The sequence below is a fragment of the Mandrillus leucophaeus genome, unplaced genomic scaffold (assembly GCF_000951045.1).
Source record: "Mandrillus leucophaeus isolate KB7577 unplaced genomic scaffold, Mleu.le_1.0 Scaffold1, whole genome shotgun sequence".
Taxonomy (NCBI): domain Eukaryota; kingdom Metazoa; phylum Chordata; class Mammalia; order Primates; family Cercopithecidae; genus Mandrillus; species Mandrillus leucophaeus.
Genome location: NW_012098097.1, coordinates 11,897,261 through 11,917,061, shown reverse-complemented (window position 1 = coordinate 11,917,061; position 19,801 = coordinate 11,897,261). Strand labels below are relative to the sequence as shown.

The following is a 19,801-nucleotide window of genomic DNA, read 5'->3' as shown; positions in this document are numbered from 1 at the left end:
GGCCTCCCAAAGTGCTGGGATTACAGGCTTGAGCCACCGTGCCCGGCCTGAATTTTATAAATTAGCTGGACATAGTGGTGCATGCCTGTGGTCCCAGCTACTCTGGAGGCCAAGGCATAAGGATCACTTGAGCTTGGGAAGTGGAGTTCAGGCTGAGTGACAAGAGTGAGACCCTGTCTCAAAAAAAAGTGAGGCCAAGCACAGTGGCTCACACCTGTAATCCCAGCACTTTGGAAGGCCAAGGCAGGTGGATTGCCTGAGTTCAGGAGTTCGAGACCAGCCTGGCCAATATGGTGAAACCCCCTCTCTACTAAAAATACCAACACTAGTCAGGTGTGGTGGTGGGCGCCTGTAATCCCAGCTACTCAGGAGGCTGAGGCAGAAGAATCACTTGAACCCGGGAGGTGGAGCTTGCAGTGAGCTGAGATGGCGCCACTGCACTCCAACCTGGGCAACAGAGTAAGACTCCGTCTCAGGAAAAAAAAAAAAAACAAGAAGTACTGATACATGCTACAACATGGATGGACCTCAAAAACACTACGCTCAGGGAAAGAGGCCAGACACAAAGGCCCCATATTGTGCAGTTCCCTTGACATGAAATATCCAGAATGGGTAAATCCATGGAGACACAAAGGAGACTGTAGATGAGGGGCTCCTGGAGGAGACCCTGGAGGAGAGATTGGGAGTGACCGTCTAACGGGTATGGGGACCACCTCTTGGGCCATGACAGTGTTCTAGAACCGAACGGATGATTGCACAGCATTGTGAATACACTGAATGTCAGTGCACTGTACGCTTTAGGATGGTTTTTAAAACGGCAGGTTTTAGGTTATGTGTATTTCACCACCAAAACTGAACGAGGGAGGCATGTGGAATTCCTGGCTGCACATCACAGAGTTTGAACCCGTGTCGTTTAATTACCTGGTGTTTTTTCCTGTTTTTCTTTAGGAAAAAAACTAGGGTTTACCATAGACAATGGAAAACTCCATAATGTGTCCCTGGGGCAGGGACAAGAAGTGGTGGCTGAGGACGCTCTGGACGTGGCTGCAGAGAAAGGACACTGGGTCATTCTGCAGGTACGAGGGGCCCAGCACTGTGGGGTAAGGGCTCCCCGCACTGAGGCGACCGTGGGGATGGGCCCGAAGGCCCGGCAGGAACCAGGATGTGTAGTCTGCATTCAGAAATGTGGGTGGAAACCCTAATACCACTGAAGGAGGAGGCACCCCCAGGGTCGGCCCTGCTGGGGTCAGCCGGGTGGTGTGGGGCACCATGACTGCCCAGAGGAAAGCGTGGATTCAACGGTGAGAGGGAAGCTGGACTTTAGACGAGACTACCCCAAACAGAGATTATTTAAACAACAAATGGTCGGGCACAGTGGCTCACACCTGTAATCCCAGTACTTTGGGAGGCCGAGGCAGACAGATCACCTGAGGTCAGGAGTTCGAGACCAGCCTCACCAACATGGCAAAACCCCGTTTCTACTAAAAATACAAAAATTAGCCAAGCGTGGTGGCGCACGCCTGTAATCCCAGCTACTCTGGAGGCTGAGGCAGGAAAATCGCTTGAACCCGGGAGGCAGAGGTTGCAGTGAGCCAAGATCGTGCAACTGCACTCCAGCCTAGGTGACAGAGAGAGACTCCGTCGCAAAAAAACAAACAAACAAACAAACCACAAATGCTGGGTTGACAAAAGCATCCCTCCTCCTCCTCCTCCTCCCTCCCCGCCCCCACACCGCGCTTGGGGCAGCCAGCGAAGCCCAGAGCGCCCAGGAGATGCTCTCTGCACTTTTGGTTAAACCCTAGCACGACCACCCCTCCTCAGCCCCAGAGCCCGCCCAAGACCCCTCCTCACTACCACTTGTCCTCGAGTGCCTCTGGGCCTGTCCCGGCTTCCACGGGTCTTGCAGTGTGTGTTGACCTCAATCCACAGGGTTAAGCCTGGCCCCGGTGGGAAGCCCTTGGCTTCAAGAGGAGGGGTGGGGACCACAGAATCTCAGCCTTATGCCAGGGAGGACACAAAGGACTCACCATTAAGGCTGGAGGTTTCCAATTCATTGAACACAAAAATCGATTCTGGGGCCTCAGTTCCTTCACTGAAGACATCCTGCCATGCCCAGCACCTGGTTAGGGTGGACTGGTGGGGGGTGGGGCAGTGCCAGCACCAGGCAAGTGTGGGGTGCTGGCAGAAGAGCCCTGCCCTCACCAGGGAACACAGCCGCGTGCCTGCCTGTCCTCGTGGGCCCGGGGCCGGGGAAAGCATGTAACCAGCCTCTGGTCTTGGCTGCAGAACATCCACCTGGTGGCCCGGTGGCTGGGGACGCTGGACAAGAAGCTGGAGCGCTACAGCACGGGTAGCCATGAGGACTACCGGGTGTTCATCAGTGCGGAGCCTGCCCCCAGCCCCGAGACCCACATCATCCCCCAGGGCATCCTGGAGAACGCCATCAAGATCACCAACGAACCCCCCACGGGCATGCATGCCAACTTGCACAAGGCCCTGGACCTGTTCACCCAGGTAAGGCCACGCCTGTTCGGGCTGCCTCGCCATCCCATGCCAGGGCCTGGCATCCATCCCTTGGGGCCCTGAGGACCACTGAGGACCACTCTGAACTCTGGGGACACCTCCCCTCTGGGTTTCCCCTGTCCACACACCCCTCACAGTCAAAATCAACATATTCCTAAAAGGCAGAAACATGCAAATCATTTCAGGTGCTGTGGCACATTTATTACTTAAAGCTTTAGATGCAGAAACAGAGTTTTTAATCAGTTCTATGAACCTGCCAATGAGGGCTGGTAGATGCTGTCCATTGTGTTGGAAGAGCGTGGAACACGTCATGACTGGTCCTTGGAAATGGGGCCCAGCTCCGTGGGGAGTCGACCTCCCTCCACTGCTGGAGGCTGTGGGCAACCAGGGAAGATGGGGACGCTGTACTTGCTGGGGCTCCGGACGCATGAACGGGTTTCCTTGCCTTCAGCCCCTCCTCTGATCCACCATCAGCAGGAACAGCTGCCAAAACGCAGCCGGCTAGAGAGCCTGGCCCCTACTCAGCTGCAGCGGCCGCTGGCTGCCTCCGGGCCGGAGGGGGAAGGCCTGGCCTGCCTGGCACCTGGGACTCGAGGACCCTCCTTGGCTGGGATCCCACTTGTGCACCTGCCTGGGGTCTGACCTCACCTGACTCTTCCCTCACAGACCTCAAGGCTTCCCCCAAGTGCCACCTTCTCCACAGCCTTCCTGGCTGCGGTTTTTGTTTGTTTTTGAGAAGGAGTCTCACTCTGTCACCCAGGCTGGAGTGCAGTGGTGCTATCTCGACTCACTGCAACCTCCACCTCCCGGGTTCAAGCAATTTTTGTGCCTCAGACTCCCGAGTAGCTGGGATTACAGGCATGCACCACCACACCCAGCTAATTTGTGTATTTTTAGTAGAGACGGGGTTTTGCCATGTTGGCCAGGCTGATCTCGAACTCCTGATCTCAGGTGATCCACCTGCCTTGGGCTCCCAAATCCTGGCCACTCTTGTCCTCGGGGGTGCTCCTGTCTGCAGGTCCTCATGTCGATATTTCTCCTTTTGGCACCTCAGCATTTTCTCTGTCTAGAACTTTTTCTGTGCACAAACTTGATCTCCCAAGTGGAGCCTAAAACCTTTTTGAGGTTTGACACCCTGTATTCTTTTTTTTTGGGACGGAGTTCCACTCTTGTTGCCCAGGCTAGAGTGAAAGGGCGTGACCTCGGCTCACTGAAACCTCTGCCTCCTGGGTTCAAGCAATTCTGCCTCAGCCTCCCAAGTAGCTGGGATTACAGGCACCCACCACCATGCCTGGCTAGTTTTTTTGTATTGTTAGTAGAGATGGGGTTTCACCATGTTGGCCAAGCTGACCTCAAACTCCTGACCTCAGGTGATCCACCTGCCTTGGCCTCCTAAATAGCTGGGATTACAGGCACGAGCCACCACGCCCGGCCGACACCCTGTATTCTTCTATAACCCCTAACAAAGATCTGCTTATGGGGTGTTTTATCGGTCCATGAATGCGTGCCGTCCATGCCTGATACATTTTTTAAAAGTACTTACATGGAAATATTGGAGTCACCCACTAACAATTTCCATCAGCTTTTAAAGGATACATCCTTGTCAAAGTGTGAAAGTAAAAGAAAAAGCAGAAAAACAAATGTTTAAAATGGGTCCCCCAGTCCATTAACCAAACAATCGATACCACACACCTCCCGCCTTGGCCTGCACCCTGCTGAGGGGCGTGAGGATGCGCTTGGAAGCAGCACCCTAGTGTGATGAGTGCGGTGGGGCGCACACGGTGCTGTGGGGCCATGCAGCTCACAGCGGCCCTGAGGTCAGCACCGGTCCTGGAACGGTTTCTGCCAGTCTGTACGAGATCAACGCAGAAACCCAGAAGGCACTTAGCGAACTTTGCAGCGACCCGACACTGCTGTGAATCGAAGCACGGGGACGGTTTTCCTTTGGTGTTCCATTTTATTGTATTTTGCAAAGTGTCAGGGACCGGGATCGGGGCACTTAGGCAAGGACTGGGCCTTCACTTCCAGCCAGCGTGGAGCCCTGCCAGCCAGCACATGGAGTGGCGCCTCATCCCATCTCTGGCTGGGGAGGTGGGTGGCCAGGGAGTGACAGCTGAGACCTGAGGGTAAGGAAACCCTTCACAAGTTCAGGGACCAGTTGCCTCTGAGGGGTTGTGGGCCTCTGAGAACAAGGGCCCAGGGGCAGAAGTGGTGGTGGGTGGAACCTGCATGTCCATGATGCCACAGACCTGAGTGCGGGCAGGCTGGTGAAAAGCACCCGATCGGATGGACTCTGGAGGATGGACGGACAGTGACACCCACCAGGCCTTCCCTTGTCCTTGCGGGCTGGCGAGTCTCCCATTTGCTGGTGTCACTCTGGCTCTCCAAGTGTTCACTGCCAGCACCCTCCCCAGGGAGCTGAGGTCTGAAAGGGACTGGCCAGGCCAGTCTCCTGGGCCCACCGTCTCCATCCCAGGCAGCCAGGAGGGGATATTCAGGTGATATAGAACTCCAGCCGTTCCCCTTCTTGTACATGTTGCCAGAGAGGCCTGTGCCAGGCTTTCTATGATGCCCAGGACAGGGCCCCACTCTTGGTCCACCCAGGGCACTTCCCCTGGCATTTATCTGTCCCTCCCCAGCGGGAGCCTCGGCCACTGTGCCTGCGCCCCACCCAGAGTGCCTGGCCCCGGAGGTACTCCCAGCCGCTGAGCAGAGCAGGTGGAGCACAGCTCGGTTTCAAGAAGCCTGTGTGTGTTCAGGAGTCACTACATAGCAAAGATTAACGAGTAAAAGCGCACAAAGCCAGAGACCTAGGAGTCACAATTGGGGCTCAGATGGCCCTGGAGCCAGATAAAAAGGGTTTAAGAAGCGACTCCACCCCATCCCCCCATCCCCTATCCCATCTCCCATCCCCCATCCCCCATCCCATCCCCCATCCTCTATTCCATTCCCTATCCTGATGGAACTTTACCCGTTGTTTTTAGAGTTTGGGATACTGTGCGTAAGTGATGAGGAATGTTGGTAATTACAAAGGAACATTCTTTCTTATTAAAGTAGTCCCAAAACGTCCAGGATTTGGGAAGATCTTATTAGGAAGCAGTATCAATAATTCAACTTGTAATAAGTACTTGAAAGGGATAAAACGGCCTTTCTGAAAGAAAGAAAATCATACTCAGTCATGCCAGCCCAGCTTTCCCTGCAGCTGGTCTGATGGAGACCCGCTCAGCCCACAGCTTTGTCCCCCCACCACCCCCACCCCAGCAAAGCATCTGGCAAGGGCTGGACGCTAGTCACCCTCAGGGGCATTTCTGTGTAAACTTCTCCCTCTCTGTAACACCTGACTGGAGCGTGTGCCCCACAGGACACCCTGGAGATGTGCACCAAGGAGATGGAGTTCAAGTGCATCCTCTTTGCCCTGTGCTACTTCCACGCAGTGGTGGCAGAGAGGCGCAAGTTCGGTGCCCAGGGCTGGAACCGGTCATACCCCTTCAACAACGGGGACCTCACCATCTCCATCAACGTGCTCTACAACTACCTGGAGGCCAACCCCAAGGTGAGGGGCTCAGTGGGCCCTGTGCTTGGACGTATCCCTCCCTCCCTCCCTCCCTCCCTTCCCTCCCTCCCTCCCTCCTTCCCTCCTTCCCTCCCTTTCCTTTTGGTCTTTGTCTTAAAAGACATCAAGTAGCCCTGGGCGACAGAGCAAGATACCATCTCAAAAAAAAAAAAAAAAGACATCAAGGTGGTTTCACAAACCAGAGAGAGCTTGAAAGGCAGCACCATCTGTGCTCTCTCCAGCCTGATGTAACAACGGTCAGTCCTCCGCCCCCACCTCCTGCAGGAGCCGCTTCTGCTTGTTGGCACACTCCACGCTACCTGCCCCTCCTGCACCTGGGCGGGGATTCCCCCAGAATCCTGGCACCGCAGGCTGTGAGCTGGGACTCGGCGGGGAGGACAAGCAGGGCTTCCTGGGCTGCAGGCCTCACCATTGCTCTGTCAGTGTCTGGAGAGAACCCAGGTTTGGAGCAGGACGGGCAGAAAACCTCCGTGGATAGAAGGGAGCCCTGTGTCCATTATGAGAACGCATAAAGGCGCATGCAGACTCCACAGAGGACTGAGCAGAAAGGCACACATCCTCCGGAAACGGTCTGCAGCAGGAGGCATAGCAGGTTGGGGCACAGAGCAAGGTACACAGCAGGGAGGGCACAGGTTGGGGACCAGACGGTAGCGTATGAATCCCAGACCTGCTATTCACTGGATGGAGGTCCTCTGTAAGCAGCACATACGCCGCTAGGCCCTGCAGCCCCATCTACAGTCTCCTAAGACTTGGCCACCCCATCCATAAACTGGAGAGCGCAGCAGTGCCCACCACACAGGGCTCTTACGAAGCTTTGACTCAGGCTAAGCCTGGCACAGGCCCAGGAGCCCCTCGCCCAGAAGGCAGAAGGCGGTGCACACCCCTATAAACCCTGGGTCCTCCTCCTCACTCTCAGCCTCCAAATCGAGAGCAACATGGACCCTGGCTCTGAGACAGCAAGGCCCGGGCGCCCTCTTACAGACTGGGAGGCAGATGGGAAGAAAGCAGCGCTCAGCTGCACCGGGGCGCTGCTGACTGCATGGGGCCGCTACCTGCGTGAGGCCACTACCTGCGTGAAGCCTTGGGGTTGGAGCACTCCCAGGGCCTGGGTGGTTAAACACCTGCCCCTGTGACGTGAGACACAGTGTGGCACCAAGGGGGAAATGGTCGAAGCCTGCTCTGCCACTCATTCACTGAGACCTCGAGCAAGTCACTGGACCACTAAGCCTGCTTCCTCACGGGCGGAACAGGGATGACGCCTCCGCCTCAGAGCCTTGGGGCTTCAATGAGGGAAGCCTGGCCTAGCAATGCCAGCTTCAGGAAGCCCCTCTTTTTTTCCATCTCCTTGTAATAAAGCTCAGGACCTGGCCCACTAAGCCCCAGGCATGCACAGCACACGTGCTCTCAGTGGGTGTCCTGAGAAGGCCCCCAGGAGGTGACCTCTGATGTCAAGCACCCTGCCTGGGAGGCCATGACAAAGCCTCCTCACTGAGGCTGGAGGACGACGACCTCCCAGACTGCTGCTGGCGAAGGCTGGGCCTGGAACATGGTATGCTTTGTTCTTTGGGAGGCACACCAGCCCTGGAGCAGCAAGGGGCAGAACTGGGCCGGGACTCGGCTCCCCGTGCTCCCCAGCAATGGGCCACCGCAGGCCGCAGACGCCAGCAGGGGAAGGTGGCCTCCATCTGCCGGTCGATGGGGCAAGGTGCCAGCAGGACGTTTCACCCAGAACAAGACCCGGACCTGAAAACACTCCCAGACGCACGCAGGATGTTCAAAGGGACTTTCAGTACGGGGGGACGGCCTAACCAAGCAGACTAGTTTGGGAGAAAGTCTGGCTAGAAGTTTTTTATTTGAAATTTTTTAATTTTTTTTTTTTTTTTTTTTTTTTTTTTTTTGAGACAGGGCCTCACTGTTACTTGGGCAGGAGTGCAGTGGCACAATCACAGCTCACTGCAGCCTTCATCTCCTGGGCTCAGGTGATCCTCCCACCCCAGCCTCCCAAGTAGCTGGGACTACAGGGGCCACTACGCCCAGTTAATTTTTTGTTTGTTTTTTGTAAAGACAGGGTTTTGCCATGTTACCTAGGCTGATCTCAAACTCCTGGGCTCAAGTGATCTGCCCACCTCGGCCTCCCAAGGTGCTGGAATTACAGACGTGAGCCACTGCGCCTGGCCAGATTAGGATTTTTAAGACAGTTCCTTAGCCATTGCGCACTGACACGCACTGGGCAGCTTCTAGGCTGCTGAGAAGCCACACGAGTACCATGTATGTCAGCGGCTGCCACATCCTGAGGTGCAGTGTCCTGATGTGGCCTGCGCTGGCCAACCTTCCCTCTGTCCTCAGGCCTCCCTCCCCCTCCACAGACTCCCCACCAGCTCCCACATTCCCTTCATGGCACAGGTCATGCTACACGCTGAGTGACCACGGGGAATGATGTCATCTGGGTCCGTGACCTGCTCAGCCCTCTGGGCTCTGAGGAAATAGATCAGGGATTCCCACGCGAACGGAGACAAAAACCTGCTGGAGCGTCGCTTTGAAACACAGAGCAAGCTGCAGGGACTCCCAGGGAGGGGCCTGAGAGCTACAGCTCCCCCAGGAGTCTCTGGGGGCTTCCCTCAGCAGGTGCGGGAAATGCAGACAGCACCCACCCCCGCCCACTGCAGGAAACCACCCTCCTGAGGAGTGTGGAGGGGGGTCAGGAGGGACAGTGGGGCACAGGTCTCCCTGCCTTTCGGGAGACACAGACGCTGCCTCCAAAGCTGCTAAGCAAGATGCAGGAAAAGCAGCCCGCAAACACTTGTGGCGACCAGAGAAGGTTTTAAGTCACAAATGATAATTTGGAAAATATTAATGTTTTGAGTAAAAATTCATGACACTAAGCCAAGTGCAGTGGCCCAAGTCTATAATCCCAGCACTGTGGGAGGCTGAGGCAGGAGGACTGCTTGAGCCTAGGAGTTCAAAACCAGCCTGGCCAACACAGCAAGACCCTGTCTCTACAAAAAATTTAAAACACTATAGTCTGGAATGGTGGTGAGTGACTGTAGGCCCAGCTACTTGGGAGGCTGATGTGGGAGGGTCACTTGAACCCAGATCAAGGCTGCGTGAGCCATGTTTGCACCACTGCACTCCAGCCTGGGACACAGAACAAGACCCTGTCTAAAAAGCATACACATATGGGCCAGACACAGTGGCTCACACCTGTAATTCCAGCACTTTGGGAGGCTGAGGCGGGTGGATCACCTGAGGTCAGGAGTTCAAGACCAGCCTGGGCAACATAATGAAATCTCATCTTTACTAAAAATCCAAAATATTAGCTGGCTGTGGTGATGTGCGCCTGTAATCCCAGCTACTCAGGAGGCTGAAGCAGAACTGCTTGAACCCCGGAGGCAGAGGTTTCAGTGAGCAGAGACTGCGCCACTGCACTCCAGCCTGGACAACAGAGCAAGACTCCATCTCAAAAATAAGCAACCTAAAAAATGTATACATATGTATATAAGCTCATGAGACCAAATCAGATGATTGATGAATCAACTGGTTCTTATTCAATGAACTCACTGGTATTTGATGACAGCTCTTCTGGGCAGCACACAGCGGAAGTGCTGTTATGAAAGCATCCGTCTCGCGCTTCAGGAGCTGCAGACTTCAGGGAAAGAACAGGTGTGCGGAACTGGAGAGAAGCTGACCGTGAGCAGCAGGATTTCGCATGCTAGGTACCAAAAGAGAATGTCAATTATCTTATTTTTATCCCAATTACATGTTGGAATTATCTCTTTTAAAGTGGTTGCCACAAAATTTAAAATGACATTTGTGGCCTCGATCCGTGGCTCCCACCATCCTTCTGCTGAACTGCGCTGTGCAGGAGGAGGCTCCACAGTGGGCACATGGAGGCGGGAGGAAAAAGGGCCGGCTTCATGGCAAGGACGCCCATGAGCCAGACTTTGTAGAAGGAAGAGTGTTCCGGGGCGAAGGTGTGACGTGAGACCGCAAGGAAGCCTGGAGGGCAGTGGGAACGGCAGCAGGGAGGCGTGTGGTCGCCTGGCGTGTGCTCTGGTCCATACTGCTGAGTTTGGTCTTCATTCCCTAAGGCCCAGGCAGCCTAGGTCAGATAAGTCACTTGCTCAAACCCTCTATGTGACTGCAAAGACCCTGGAGGCACAGGAGCTACTAGAAGGATGAGAACCAGGAAGGACTCGACTTCCACAAGGTGGGAGACTCACCAGATGCATCTGAAGATGTCACTAACTAGACTTCATCGACAAAAGATCGACAGCACTGGAGTCAATCCTTGAGTCACACAGAATCAAACCACTTGTGTTGAAATTGGACCATGAAGGGCAGTCTCGAATGTAACACAGAGCGGGAGAGGCAGAGGGAACAAGTTCCGATTCAGCCCTGTGGCCTCTGAGGCACAGTGAAGCACAGCAAACACCTGCCCCACGGGAGGTGCAGAGAGCACCGCCTGCAGAAGTGCTGTCCGAGGTGGAGGGAGGTGCCGCACAGCCCCTTGTGAGAGAAGCCAAAGGGGCCGGACACTGGTGTCTGATGGTGCGGGATAGGGAAGAAAGGTGGCCCTGGGGCCTGGCGACCCTGAAGGTAAACGGCCAGGAGGCCGACCTGGAGGGCAAGAAGGCCGCAGCACCAAAGGCTGGGTTCCCATGTCCTGCCTGCCTGAGCCTGACCCTCTTTCATGGCAGAGAAGGGGCACAGGGGCGCATCTTCCCCTACACACTGTCATCCTTCCTCAGGTGCCCTGGGACGATCTCCGCTACCTTTTTGGTGAAATCATGTATGGCGGCCACATCACAGATGATTGGGACCGTCGGCTGTGCAGGACCTACCTGGCCGAATACATCCGAACGGAGATGCTGGAGGGAGGCGTCCTGCTGGCCCCCGGCTTTCAGATCCCCCCCAACCTGGACTACAAGGTAAGGTGACAAGTTAAACAGGAGCTTAACGTAATGAAGGTTCATGCCTCCCAGTGAGAGCCTGGCAGCACAAATGGAGTATCCATAACTGAGCAAGAACCCAGGCAACCAAACTAAGAGGATGAGAAATGTGTCTCACTTAGAAGAAGCACAAGGCTAATACAAACAACCTTTTTTTTTTTTTTTTGAGACGGAGTCTTGCTCTGCCGCCCAGGCTGGAGTGCAGTGGCCGGATCTCAGCTCACTGCAAGCTCCGCCTCCCATTCTCCTGCCTCAGCCTCCCGAGTAGCTGGGACTACAGGCGCCCGCCACGTCGCCCGGCTAGTTTTTTGTATTTTTTTAGTAGAGACGGGGTTTCACCTTGTTAGCCAGGATGGTCTCGATCTCCTGACCTTGTGATCCACCCGTCTCGGCCTCCCAAAGTGCTGGGATTACAGACTTGAGCCACCGCGCCCGGCCACAACTTTATTTTTTTAAATTTAAAAAACAGAAATGCAGCCTCAGGGAAGGGGGAATGGAATTTTCCTTTATGTTGCTGGGAGCACAGGGGGCAGCCCACAAAGGGGGCTGGGAAACAAGTGGGATCCGTACAGAGAGCAAGACGTGGGTGGAACGTTCTGGCAAGGAACGCTTAACGAACAGGACATGGGTTTCAGCCTGCACAGCTTTGCGTCTGCTTACAAACTGCCCTCTTTTTTAGGGTTACCACGAATACATCGATGAGAACCTGCCCCCCGAGAGTCCCTACCTATACGGCCTGCACCCCAACGCAGAGATTGGCTTTCTGACGGTCACCTCAGAGAAGCTGTTCCGCACTGTCCTGGAAATGCAGCCCAAAGAGACGGACTCAGGGGCAGGCACAGGAGTGTCCCGCGAGGAGAAGGCAGGATCTTTAAAACCGCTACCAAGCAAGAGGAAGGGGGAGGATCTAGAACCGGGGACGGGGTGGCAGGAACTGGCGGCAGTACAGGGGAACTTGCTGGTGAGGTACACCCTGCCCCAGCCTCGGGCTTGGGTATCAGAAACGCTGGGGTGGGACCCACAGGCTGGTCGGCAGGTCCTCAGGCATGGCAGCTGCAGGCTTCGTTCGGGTGAGGGCATGGGCCCAGACAAAAGGGATCCTCAGGGGTGTGGATGCGGCTCCGAGAGCACCCCAGCCCTCCGCCCTGCAGTCTTCCAGCTTCCCCAGCTGAGTGCCAGGGAAGATACCGGCCATTCCCCGCCCTGGCCCGGCCAGCACAACAGCAGTAGCAGCTTGTGCAGGGCAGCCGGATGAGCAGGAAGGTGCTCCAGAGCAGCTCAGGGGCCACGACGGCAGGTCCTGCTGCTCACAGTATTAGATAGAGCTCAGGGATGTCAGTGCTCTGAACAAATTCTCACTTGTCTGGGAAGCTCTGTGCGTCCTCCTGGGTACCTCCCCTGCTTTTTTTTTTTTTTTTTTTTGAGACGGAGTTTTGCTCTCGTTGCCCAGGCTGGAGTACAATGGAGCGATCTCGGTTCACTGCAACCTCCGCCTCCCGGGTTCAAGCGATTCTCCTGGCTCAGCCTCCCAAGTAGCTAGGATTACAGGCACACGCCACCACGCCTGGCTAATTTTGTATTTGTGATAGAGACAGGATTTCACCATGTTGGCCAGGCTGGTCTTGAACTCCTGATCTCAGGTGACCAACCCGCCTTGGCCTCCCAAAGTGCTGGGATTACAGGTATGAGCCACTGCACCTGGCCTGTACTTCTTAATAGAATGTGGAAAAGCTCTATTATGTATTAGCCAAGCACTAGGCTTCCCAGTAGACTGAATTCTCTATGTGAAACCCTTCTTAGTCTAATGATTGACATTAGAAACTGACTGACAGATGGTGTGCAGGTGACCACTGCACTGTGTGGGCCACTCCTTAACAGGGTGTGACTGGCATGGTCCCTACAGAAAGCCCAAGTAAAGGACAAAGTTGCAATCCCTCAACCACTGGCTAAATTTGACCAGAGGCCGGTGCATGGGAATAAACGTCTGAGGCACTGGGCCAGGTGGCCTGAGGCACCCACGGCCGCAGCTGCAGGGCCTTGTAGTGAGATCAGAACATTCAGAGCCGCTGGCCAAGGCTCCCTCCCCTGGTCAAGGCTGTGGCTGCACCCACGACCCTGCGTTTCTGGCCACCCCACTTGCCTCCCCCCTCCCCTCCAGGAGTCGGGGCTGGGAACATTCGGGGCGGGCTCCCTGACCCCGCAGCAGGTGGGGCGCGCTCCTCGCAGTGACGGGCTATCTGGGGACTGGCTTCCAGGTGAAGGCCGTGCTGGACGACATCCTGGAGAAGATTCCGGAGACTTTCAACATGGCTGAGATCATGGCAAAGGCAGCGGAAAAGACCCCCTACGTGGTAGTCGCCTTTCAAGAATGTGAAAGAATGAACATCCTGACCAACGAAATGCGCCGTTCACTGAAGGAGCTGAACCTAGGGCTGAAGGTAAAGATGGGTCAGCCAGGCCCCAAGGACGTGGCTGGATGGTGAACAACCAGCAGAAACCCAGGCCTCTGGCAACCCAGGCCTAGCACGGGCCCTGGAATCAGCATGGTACTGCTCCCTCTCCAGAGTTCTGGCCGTTCCAGAACAAGCCCCAAGGAGCTCATCTAGACAGTTCCTGAGCAGGAAGCGCTTGCGCGGCCCTGATGCAGGGTATCTCGAGAGGCAGGGTGTCTCGAGAGGCGCAGCACAAAACCACACTGTGTTGACAACTCGTGACATGCACTGGGGCTGGTGCTCTCCCAGGCCCCAACCCAGGGCTCCGTCTGTGTGACTCCTAGGGAGAATTGACCATCACGACCGACATGGAAGATCTGTCCACGGCTCTCTTCTACGACACCGTGCCTGATACGTGGGTGGCCCGGGCCTACCCCTCCATGATGGGCCTGGCGGCCTGGTACGCAGACCTGCTGCTCCGCATCAGGGTAAGTGCCGTTTTCTCTGAGAGGCTTCCTAAGACTCAGGGACTGAGTGCCCAGGGCTCGGCACACCCCACACCCTAGAGCCTGCAGGAGCATGGCCAGGAGGCTCCTGGGGGCCTGTCCTCCATCAGACCAGGGCCAGAAGGGCCTAGCCCACGCCCCACCCATCCCCTCCCACGCCCTGACAGTGCAGCCACTTCCTCCCAAAGGAGGAAAACAAGCCAGGCCACAGAGAGCAGCTTCCATCAGCTCTTCCTCGAGCGACCCTCAAAGGGTAAGCTGCCCGCTGTAAGGAGCGAGGCAGTGAAGGCAAGAGCCTCTCTGGGCTCCTAAATTATCCACAAACGGGTAGCCATTCCCTTCCTGACCCTTCTCTACCTGTTCCCTTGTTTAAAATGGAGCAGACCACAGCTGGACGTGGTGGCTCATGCCTGTAATCCCAGTACTTTGGGAGATCAAGGCAGGAGGATCACTTGAGGCCAGGAGTTCGAGACCAGCCTGGCCAACATGGCGAAACCCCGTCTCTACTAAAAATACAAAAATAAGCCAAGCATGATGGCCTGCACCTGTAATCTCAGCTACTTAGGAGGCTGAGGCAGAAGAATCGCTCGAACCCAGGAGGGTGGAGGTTGTGGTGAGCCAAGATTGTGCCATTGCACTCCAGCCTGGGTGACAGAGCGAACTCCGTCTCAAAAAAAAAAAAAAAAAAAAAGGTAGACACCAAAGTTGCGTCACGGCAGGTGGCTGGGCTCCATGGCCCCTACTCTGTCCAGCACTTCTAGCTTGCTGAGTAGCCCATGGAAGGTTCTGGCATGAACTCTGCTCAGAACGGCCAAGGCCCTGTCGTTCCCATGTCATCCTGTGCCCTCTCCTCTCAGTGGCTCGTGTGTCCTTGCAGGAACTCGAGGCCTGGACCACAGACTTTGCCCTGCCCACCACCGTGTGGCTGGCTGGCTTCTTCAACCCCCAGTCGTTCCTCACGGCCATCATGCAGTCCATGGCCAGAAAGAACGAGTGGCCCCTGGACAAGATGTGTCTGTCTGTGGAGGTGACCAAGAAAAACCGAGAGGACATGACCGCTCCCCCCCGAGAGGGCTCCTACGTGTATGGACTCTTCATGGAGGGTAAGGAGGGTTCCTTCTGTCTGCAGAGGCTTCCAGAGCCAGTGCTACTTGCCAAGACGAGATAAAACTAGCTCTTGGCAAAGACAGGCTGTTCAAGAGCTGTGGGGACAGGCAGGAGAGAGGTGCTCTCAGGGGGCATCAGCCTGCAGGTCAGAGCCACACTGACCCTAGAGAGGGTTGAGAGGATTCAGGGAATGTGCAGTGGTCCGGAGGAGACCAAAAACGCCCCAGTCACTTGGTCTGTGTTTTAGTGAAAACAGCAGAGCTCGTGTGAGAGCGGCTCCGACCTGATGAGAAGTGCTGAAAAGCTCAGGCTTTCCCCGGCATGGAGCAGTGAGCCCAGGACAGAAGTGCGTTTTGTGGCTGCGCTGAGACTCCAGGGCAGGCCGGCTGGCCCAGTCCCACCCGATCCCTAGCTGCTGCGGCTCCTGGAGCACAGGGTTCAAGGGAAAAGAGGCTGGCGCACCTGTTAGAAATCTACCCCCACATCACCCCTATCCTGCTACACAGAAGGGGTCAGACAGGACAACGAGGCCGGCTCTCTCCTCAGCCCACCTCTGAGTTGAGCAGCAATGCCACCACCACATACCTGTCCCCTTCAACAGCTGATATCACCCTGTTACCTGTGGGGTGGCAGGGCTGGGCTGGCACTGGCTCAGGCGCCCCATTTCCTACACAACCAAGACAAGCTCTCCATGTTTGAGATTTCAGACAGGAAACAGAAACATCATTAAACAGGGCGAGTAGAAATAATAGTCTGGTTGAAGGCAAATAATATTTATATACATAGCTGTATGTACACATAGAGCAGACATTACACATGAAGAATCAGGGAACTTTAATTTTTAGCTGGAGTTATGATTTCCTGCCACTGACATTAAGGCTGACAGATGAGGCTCTGAAAACGCCACAGATTTAAATGGATGGAACCCGAGGGCTTTAGCTGAGCGGTTCCTTGTGCCCAGCGAGACGGGGTAGTTACAACATGCACGCCATCACCTACGAAGGCCTCTGCTTCCTGCTGTGGCACCTGGCCTGAAGCCTTTTGGGGTGGAGCCCATCTCTGCAAAGGGAGGACCCCTCCCTTACTTACTGGCAGCACACCCGGCCCTCAGCCATACTGTCCCTGCAGGGGCTCGCTGGGACACCCAGACCGGAGTCATCGCAGAAGCGCGGCTGAAGGAGCTGACCCCAGCCATGCCTGTCATCTTCATCAAGGCCATTCCTGTGGACCGCATGGAGACCAAGAACATCTATGAGTGTCCCGTGTACAAAACACGCATCCGCGGCCCCACCTACGTCTGGACCTTTAACCTGAAGACCAAGGAGAAGGCAGCGAAGTGGGTCCTGGCAGCCGTGGCGCTGCTGCTGCAGGTTTAGCTCACCCCCGCCTCACGGCCCACGCTCCCCGGGGCTGGACCACGACTCAGCCCTTCACCTGTGACTTATTTACAGGAACTGGTGGTTGCTTTTGTTCTCTTAAATAATCAAGGTGCTTTGTAACCAAGCACATCTGAACTAACCAGAGGGTGGAGGTTGGCGTGGAAGAGGTGGGGCAGATTAAAGCCTGTGGAGCCATTCAGTTGTGCCCATCTGACTCCATTCTGTACCTGATGGCCACCGTAGGGCCTGGCTCAGGCTTTGGGGAAAGGCCCCAATTCCCAGCAGCCAGAGGCAAGCATTCCAGGAAGCAAACCCTAAATCCTGACTTCCTGGCGGGGGGGTCAGTGGGGTTTGTTTTTAACATGAGCAGCATGTGGGGTGAAGGCTTGGCACTCACACCCTCTGGCCTGATGCTACATGCAAACCACCTGCCAATGAGGGGACAGGGCGTTGCCCCGTAACAGAAGCTGCCGCCTCCACACAACGTCTCATCTGCCATTACTCCCCGCTCCCAAAAACAACAGGACCTTTTACAAGTAAGGAAACACACCCAAGCCCCCGCCCCCAGAGTCTAGAAGAACAAGCCGTTCCCACAAGCCAGCCCCGGACGTGTGGGGCTCTGCGGCTGTGCTGATGCAGGACACGGCAGTGAGGTGGCCAGGCTGACTACGGCAGCAGGGTGCAGGCACAAGGGGAGAGGATTAACTAGCAACCTGGGGGATGAGGGGAGGCAGCTGTAAACGCCAGAAAAGATAGATCCCAGGGGGACCAAGACAGGGTCCTCAACTTTTTTTTTTTTTTTTTGAGACAGAGTTTCACTCTTGTCGCCCAGGCTGGAATGCAATGATGCAATCTTGGCTCACTGCAACCTCCACCTCCTGGGCTCAAGCGATTCTCCTGCTTCAACCTCCCAAGTAGCTGGGACTACAGGCACCTACCACCACACCCAGCTAATTTTTGTATTTTTAGTAGAGACAGGGTTTCACCATGGTGGCCAGGCTGGTCTCAAACTCCTGACCTCAGGTGATTCACTGACCTTGGCCTCCCAAAGTGCTGGGATTACAAGTGTGAACCACTGCGCCCGGCCCTCGAAGTTTCTTAGGCTTCAAAGCAAAGCAGGCTGGTGCAGCAGTTCACACCTCTAATCCCAGGATGGCGGGATTACTTGAGCCTGGGCAACATGGCAAAACCATCTCTGCCAAAAATACAAAAAATGAGCCGGGAATGTTGTATGTGCCTGTAGTCCCAGCTAGTCAGGAGGCTGAGGCAGGAGGGTCGCTTGAGCCCATGAGGTCAAGTATGCAGCAAGCCATGATCATGCTACTGCACTCCAGCCTGGGTGACAGAATAGACCCTGTCTCAAAAGGGGGAAAAAAGGCAAACACACCCACTGGGAATGTCTTTCTAAGTTCAGCTTGATCATCAAGTTTTGCAAAAACATTTTTCCAAGTTTACTCACCTAAATCATGGGTTAAGAAGCATCTAGAAAATCCAAATTCTGAGGGTAATGATTCACAACAATCTTAGGGCCCAGTAGGGCTATCGGAGGGAGAAGAAAAACATCCCTCAAATCCTCCCTTCCTGGGGCCCAAGGAAGGAATCCAGCCCCTTTGGGGCTGCAGAGGAGGCAGTTTCAGCCTCCCCCAGCCTGGCTGGGCCAATACCTCTGCTGGCCAGGAGGGGTCACTGCAGCCCTTCAGGTGACCAGGGGAGATAAAGCTGCCAGGGGCCACCAAGCAACTCACTTCAGTCCCTGGCAATAACCACAAAATGTGAAGTTTTTCCATTTTGCCTTTAAATCATGAAATAAGAGTAATCTATTCCACACATATATATCGTGGGTAGTTGACAAAATTATCTCTAAACTTTCCAAGAGATGATTCGCACTTAAGCTGCACTCCAGCGACAAAACACAGGGACTGGAGCACAACAGCCCCATGCACCTAGAACGCCGGGAGGACTGCGGCGGCGACCACCCGCTGTTCTCTGTTGCTCTGGTTGCTTTGCAGAGTTAGGGAGCCTTGGTCTGGGGAGCTCCTCGGGGAGAACCTGCCTAGGACAGCCTCGAAGGTCATTAGCCAAGACAGAGGGAGCAGTGGTGCGCTGCGGGAACAGCACTGCAGATGGCTTCAGCCGGGCTGTGGCACAATGATGTTTACTCTGGTCCCACAGAATGTGGAGGAATGCAAACTCTGTTTACCGAAAGCCTCTCTCCAAACAGAAACCCACTGCCCCTGCACATTCCTTTGGCTCCTCTAGTCTAATTGTCCCACAAGACAGAGTAATGACTAGTTTGAAGGCAAACTGTTAACTGATGTGCTGCTGCCCAGGGCAGTGTGGCCAGGCCGCCACTCCATCTATCCCCAGCCACTCAAACTGCAGTTCTGCCTGGTGCGGGGACTGCAGCTGCCCTTGTCTAAGACCAGGTGAGCCCATGAACCAGACCCCATGAAGGGTGACAGTGACTGCTGCCAGCCCTTGGGAGGGAAAGGCAAGAAGCTGCTTCTAGAGAGGCAAAGTACAGGGACTAAATCTAATCTCACTCCACGAAAGGAAAGGCTGCCATGCCCTGCAGCCCAGGAAGCTTCTCTCTGTGCAAGGGTCAAGCACCTCAAGATAAAGAGATCAGGCAGTGCGGTTACGAAAGCTGCTCCTGGAGACACGGGGGATGTGGAGAGCTGGCTTTATAAACACACATGACATGGATTCAAAATCCCCTGCTACTAGGTGACACAAAAACGTTTTAAGTAGATCCAACACAAAGTTCATTCTTCAAAAAATAAATTGCTAGGGCAAAAACAATCACAAGGTATAGTCCTTAACTGAACTTCAAGTCAATCGAAAAAATTAATTTTAAGGCAACTGGAATTATGAACACCATTTAGGTATTTGATGACACTAAGACATTCTTGGTAATTTTTGTTTTAGGAGTGACACTGGTGCTTTTTTGGTTAAGTATATATTTTGGGGGAAGATAACAGGATATGCACGTTATTTAGAAATGGAGACACGTGTGCATATCAGAAGAAACAAGCCAAAGTGGCTGCCTGAGGGGAGGGCAGGAAATGGCCGCAGTATTGTTTTTACTCTCTACATTTGCACATATTATTCAAATAAAATTAAAAGTAATTAAAATAACTAGGAGAAGTTGCAAGATAAACTACACATTTTTAAAACATGAGATTTAGCCGAGAACTAAGGTGGCAGGCGCTGAGGGAGTCCATGCTGCACGCGTGAGACGCCAGCACTAGCGCATGCGCCGGCCACATGGGCCCTGGCTCCTCTTGGACTCCTCACCATCCCTCCCCACAAGCCACCATCCAAAGGCCCA

General features: G+C 54.8%; 1 protein-coding gene across 1 annotated transcript in view; it reads left to right on the top strand.

Moving 5' to 3' along the window:
- DNAH17 (dynein, axonemal, heavy chain 17) overlaps positions 1-16,669 on the top strand; it is a 172,697-nt gene extending 156,028 nt beyond the window's left edge. The window contains exons 73-81 of the mRNA XM_011966878.1: positions 949-1,076; positions 2,287-2,514; positions 5,885-6,076; positions 10,846-11,025; positions 11,726-11,908; positions 13,302-13,484; positions 13,823-13,966; positions 14,862-15,087; positions 16,220-16,669. Of these exons, the coding sequence (XP_011822268.1) occupies positions 949-1,076; positions 2,287-2,514; positions 5,885-6,076; positions 10,846-11,025; positions 11,726-11,908; positions 13,302-13,484; positions 13,823-13,966; positions 14,862-15,087; positions 16,220-16,467 (1,712 nt within the window). The 3' untranslated portion in view covers positions 16,468-16,669. The remainder of the gene's footprint in view (positions 1-948; positions 1,077-2,286; positions 2,515-5,884; positions 6,077-10,845; positions 11,026-11,725; positions 11,909-13,301; positions 13,485-13,822; positions 13,967-14,861; positions 15,088-16,219) is intronic.
- The last annotated feature ends 3,132 nt before the right edge of the window (positions 16,670-19,801 follow it).